The 5,438-nt window shown below is 45.0% G+C and overlaps 1 protein-coding gene across 1 annotated transcript; it reads left to right on the forward strand.

Moving 5' to 3' along the window:
- Window positions 1–2,303: 2,303 nt before the first annotated feature.
- LOC147616514 (uncharacterized) lies at window positions 2,304–4,525 on the forward strand. The gene is made up of 2 exons (XM_086777588.1): window positions 2,304–3,610; window positions 3,917–4,525. The coding sequence occupies exons 1-2, from the start codon at window positions 2,713–2,715 to the stop codon at window positions 3,994–3,996; spliced, it is 978 nt and encodes a 325-aa protein (XP_086633714.1). The 5' UTR covers window positions 2,304–2,712; the 3' UTR covers window positions 3,997–4,525.
- Window positions 4,526–5,438: the final 913 nt, after the last annotated feature.

Raw genomic sequence — 5,438 nt, forward strand, 5'->3', positions numbered from 1 at the left:
CTTGTCGTTTTGAAAGAGTACTCTGTTTTAGTAGGGGATGAAAGAAGAGATGTTAAAGATGCTAGATTGTGGAAATGCACAGAGTCATTATTTGTTCACGTGCACTGTGATTTTGAAGTGAGAGATATTTACATGGGTGAGAAAGGTACCGATGTAGGGGGGGCCTCGAGCTACTAAGGGCCTTTACACATTTGCTCCACTTAGATTGTACAAACATACCCAACCATTATTTGTCCACGTGCACTTTTATTGTGAGGTGAGAGATTTTTACATGGGTGAGAAAGGCAACAATTGATTGTGAGGTGAGAGATTTTTACATGGGTGAGAAAGGGAGGGGGAGCTTCGAGCTTACAAAGGGCCTTTACACATTTGCTCCACGTCTACTGTGATTGTGAGATGAGAGGTTTTTACATGGGTAAGAAAGGCAACGACGACAGAAGGGGGGGCGGTGCTTCGACCTAACTAAGGGCTTTTACACATTTGTTCCACGTGCAAGGTGAGAGATTTTTACAAGGGTGAGAAAGGCAACAACAAAGGGGGAGCTTCGAGCTTACTAAGGGCCTTTAGGTATGTGCTCCACTTTTTTTTTTGCCGACGTGTAAAAAAGAGTGTGCAGAGCGAGGGGATGGAGGGGGCCAGAGGTGGCCTAAGAGGTTAGGTAAAAGGGAAGAGTTCTACAAGGCCTAGAGGACAAGGAAGAAAAAGGGAAGAGTTAGAGAGGGGGCCAAAAGGAGGGAAGATCCGAGCATGGCAGGTGTAAAGGGTACCTCGCTTCACACAAAGGATGATAAAAAAAAGAGGAGGAAAGCACTCCACAAGAAAGGAAGCCTTTTCGCTACCTGTCTTCCTAATTTTCCCTTTTTTGCATGGTGCTCTCAAGAGCTTGTTAGTAGGCTGCGATCCTTTTTTGTCCATTGGGCACTGAGCATCGTCTTCTCACATGCACTCTCATCTCCTTTATATCCATGTACCCTTCCTGTTCCACACACCTTGCTGATCGACATTCTCTGCCATAGCCTGCAACCACAAATCTTACATCTACCTTAGATATTTACATGGGTGAGAAAGGCACCGATGTAGGGGGGGCCTCGAGCTACTAAGGGCCTTTACACATTTGCTCCACTTAGATTGTACAAACATACCCAACCATTATTTGTCCACGTACACTCTGATTGTGAGGTGAGAGATTTTTACACGAACCGTGAGTGATGATATTTTAACCTAGGTGTTTGATCAAGTGGCACAAGATATAAAATTAACTCATTTGTGTGCTTTGCAAATGGGTGATTTCGTGTTTAAAAGAATTAGAGGAACACCAATTATGTACTATATCTTTTTGTTTTTAGGGAGTTCTCTTTCTTATTGTTGTCAAGAGTTCTCTATGAGTAGAAGATGAAAGAAGAGATAGTAAATTTGCTAGATTGTGGAAAGGTGCCCAATCATGGTTTTTTGCGAGCACAATGATTGTGAGTGATGAGATTTCTACATGGGTGTTGGATTAAGACATAAATTAACTCATTTGTATGTCTTACAAATGGGTGACTTAGTGTTTGAAAAGATGGAGGAACACCAACTTTATATTGTTTCTTGTCGTTTTGAAAGAGTACTCTGTTTGAGTAGGGGATGAAAGAAGAGATGTTAAAGATGCTAGATTGTGCAAATGCACAAAGTCATTATTTGTTCACGTGCACTGTGATTTTGAAGTGAGAGATATTTACATGGGTGAGAAAGGCACCGATGTAGGGGGGGCCTCGAGCTACTAAGGGCCTTTACACATTTGCTCCACTTAGATTGTACAAACATACCCAACCATTATTTGTCCACGTACACTCTGATTGTGAGGTGAGAGATTTTTACATGGGTGAGAAAGGCAACAACTGATTGTGAGGTGAGAGATTCATGTCTACTGTGATTGTGAGATGAGAGGTTTTTACATGGGTGTGAGAAAGGCAACAACGGAAGGGGGGGCGGTGCTTCGAGCTAACTAAGGGCTTTTACACATTTGTTCCACGTGCAAGGTGAGAGATTTTTACATGGGTGAGAAAGGCAACAACGGAGGGGGAGCTTCGAGCTTACTAAGGGCCTTTAGGTATGTTGTCCACTTTTTTTTTTTGTCGACGTGTAGAAAAGAGTGTGCAGAGCGAGGGGATGGAGGGGGCAGAGGTGGCCTAAAAGGTTAGGTAAAAGGGAAGAGTTCTACAAGGCCTAGAGGACAAGGAAGAGGTGAGGCAAAAGGGAAGAGTTAGAGGACAAGAGAGGGGGAAGAGTTAGAGGACAAGAGAGCGGGCCAAAAGGAGGGAAGATGCGAGCATGGCAGGTGTAAAGGGTACCTCGCTTCACACAAGGGATGATAAAAAAGAGAGGAGGAAAGCACTCCACAAGAAAGGAAGCCTTTTCGCTACCTGTCTTCCTAATTTTCCCTTTTTTGCATGGTGCTCTCTAGAGCTTGTTAGTAGGCTGCGATCCTTTTTTGTCCATTGGGCACTGAGCATCGTCTTCTCACATGCACTCTCATCTCCTTTATATCCATGTACCCTTCCCGTCCACACACCTTGCTGATGGACATTCTCTGCCATAGCCTGCAACCACAAATCTTACATCTACCTTAGATGATGTTGCTGCCTGCTGCTCTGCCTTGGCACTCCATGAAGGTCCATAAAATTTCTCCCTTTTGCATGTGAAGCTTGCGTTTTGCTTTCGCGTGGATCCAAGATGGTTGTTGTCAGCTCCTCGTCGTCAAAGTTCAGCACGGCCTCAAGCCTAATGACTAGCTTGGACCTCTCCTTTGGGAGTCTGAGCATCTTGTCTCCCACAAAGCCTGCAGAGGAGCTGCACTCTCTAGAAGGAGAGAATGAAGAAGACACAGAATCGTTCAATGAAGAGGAGCTGTGTTTGTTCATGGAGGGTGAAGAAGGGGCGAAGGAGGTAGAGAAGGGTGCTTTCCAATACTATGGCAAGCGAGGGTTGATGCCAAACGCTATGTGCAAACAACAAGAACAAGAGACTTCATGTGATCTCAGTGATTTGGCCTATGCCGAGGGGTTTTCTGATATGACCCGCACTCGCATGGATCCGGGATGTGGCTTCTTCAGGCCTCACGATGGAGAGAGCCCTCCTATTGACATTGCAGCTACCTCACTTAACATAGCCTCCAAGAGAAGAAGCAGCAGCAGCAGGAGGGGCAGGAAAAGCTCTCTCTCAGTGAGAGAGAGCTTACTTGCTGAGGCTTGGCAGAGAAAGAGGGAGCTCATGTTGCACGAGGAGATGGCCAATATCAAGGAGCGCGTCAAGCCGGAGCTCCTTGGGAGAAGCTCCTCCGACTGTGGCAAGCTAATTGTGGACGCTTCCACTTGCTCTGAGCTTAGGAGATCCCGAACCCGAAGCCTTACTGATGATGACTTCGAAGAGCTCAGGGGCTGTATTGACCTCGGCTTCCGGTTCGACCAGAGCTCAATCCCGGATCTCTGCGATACTCTCCCAGCACTGGAAGTGTACTGTGCAGTCGCGCAAAACCTTCAGGAATCTCCAAATTGCATGTCTGCTGCCATCCAATCGCCTGCTAGATGTTCCTCACCATCACCAACCCCCTCATGGAAGATTTCCAGCCCAGGTAAAACTTATTACTTTAAGCAAGCAAATTACTTGAAATCAATCCTTATGTTAATCTTGATGGATATATTAGCATCCAGGCTATCCTTACTGTATTTGCATGCAACCTTGAACCCTTTTGTGGATCATTGTATCCATAGGTTACACCCACATGTATCCTTATTGCATGATTGTTTAGTTTAAATCACTCAGGTCTTATAGAATACATCTTGAATTCTGTCTCATAATCTCATGAAGCCTTTTTGTCCATACTCTCATGTGTTATCCTTACATCAGTATTAAGGTTCTCGATTACTGTTGTATGCAGGTGACGATCCCAAAGACGTAAAAGGAAGACTGAGGCATTGGGCTCAAGCAGTCGCCTGCGATGCTAGGCTTTGCTACTAGTCAGCTCTGCACACATATGGCAAAGAAATGCCAAAGATGGAGCGACATTGACTTGGGAGTATATGTGTTTTGTATGGCAGTGTAATTAAACAGCCACCAAAACCATCATTCTGCCCTTGACTACCATCTACCATCTCCATCTCTGAGCAAAGCCATGTGAAGTCTATAGTTTCATTGTCCACCACCAAGTGAGTAGTTGTCCAAAAGTCAAGATGCTTCAAAGTTTTGGCTTGACGAGAGTCTTACTAACATGTCCTGACATTTGTACGTTGGCTACTTACATAGTAATGTCTAATCTGAGTGCGAGGTCTGAGATTAATTAACATGTGCCAGTTGCTATACCCAAAGCATTGTCCAAGTCTGCTAACAGGACAGTCAACCTTTTGAGTTCATTTATTTGTTTTTTGTGGGAGTGTGAAGGCCAACGCTATATCTGCCACTGCATGGTTGAGCACTTGCAGGGCATGTAAAGTCTTGTCAAGTTTCCCATGAATTGAAGGTATTCAAATATCATTTTTAGCATGTAAAAGTTATGCTTATATTTGAAATGTTTTTTATGTTAGAAAAGAGTCCTTGCTTGCCAAATGAGAAGACCCATGTGAATGGAGACACCCACTGTTGGAAGTGGATGGGGTCCCCTCAACTACAAGTTGTCACATGGAAGCATATGTCGAATATAGGCATGAGGGGCTGTCCTGCCAGGAACTTGGCTTATGCATAGGCTTGTGGATACACGTGATGTGGTGAGGCAAATTGGGTGCATTTTGGATGTTTGGCTTTATTGTTGAGTCGAGTATTCCACTATGTTGTTGGAATGGAGAAACTTTTTTGGATGTATGTACATGCAAATCCATAACCATGTTTGTGTTGGTGGTGTCTGGGATGGAGGCTCTTGTGGTGCCTGTGATGAGCTGAGAGTTGAGTTTCTCTTACACTGCTTCAGATTGAATCTCCTGTAATGTTTTTGGGTTGCGCTGCATCACTCTAACCTAGCATCCCTCTCTACGCATTTGGGTGTTTCTCTGTGAATCAGTCTAGCGTGCGCAGGTCCAAATAGATTCATATACGTATGCCACCCCTACTACTCATCAATCCCCTCACGGCATGCCATCCCCTCTCGCCCCCCTTCATGAGGCATGTCCCCCCTAGTTCTCATCATCCTTCATGGCATGTCATCCCCTTCACCCCTTTCATGAGGCATGCCTTCTACCTGTCATTGTCATCCCACGTCCCCTCTTTAGAAAAGAGGTTTAAGCATATGTCAAGTCACTACCAACCCCCTCCTTTATGCCTCCATCCTTTTTGATTTATGTCCCGCGCCCCGTGGTCATGCCTACTCACATCCCTCATAGTATTGTGATACACTTGCTGTTCCTATGCGAGTTCCATTTTAACATGTGAACCAGTAAAGCAAATTGGCTAGAACCCAAACCTTGCTGACA

The sequence above is a fragment of the Cibotium barometz genome, chromosome 38, assembly GCF_041138505.1.
Source record: "Cibotium barometz isolate CiBa-2024 chromosome 38, ASM4113850v1, whole genome shotgun sequence".
In the NCBI taxonomy this organism is placed as follows: Eukaryota; Viridiplantae; Streptophyta; class Polypodiopsida; order Cyatheales; family Cibotiaceae; genus Cibotium; species Cibotium barometz.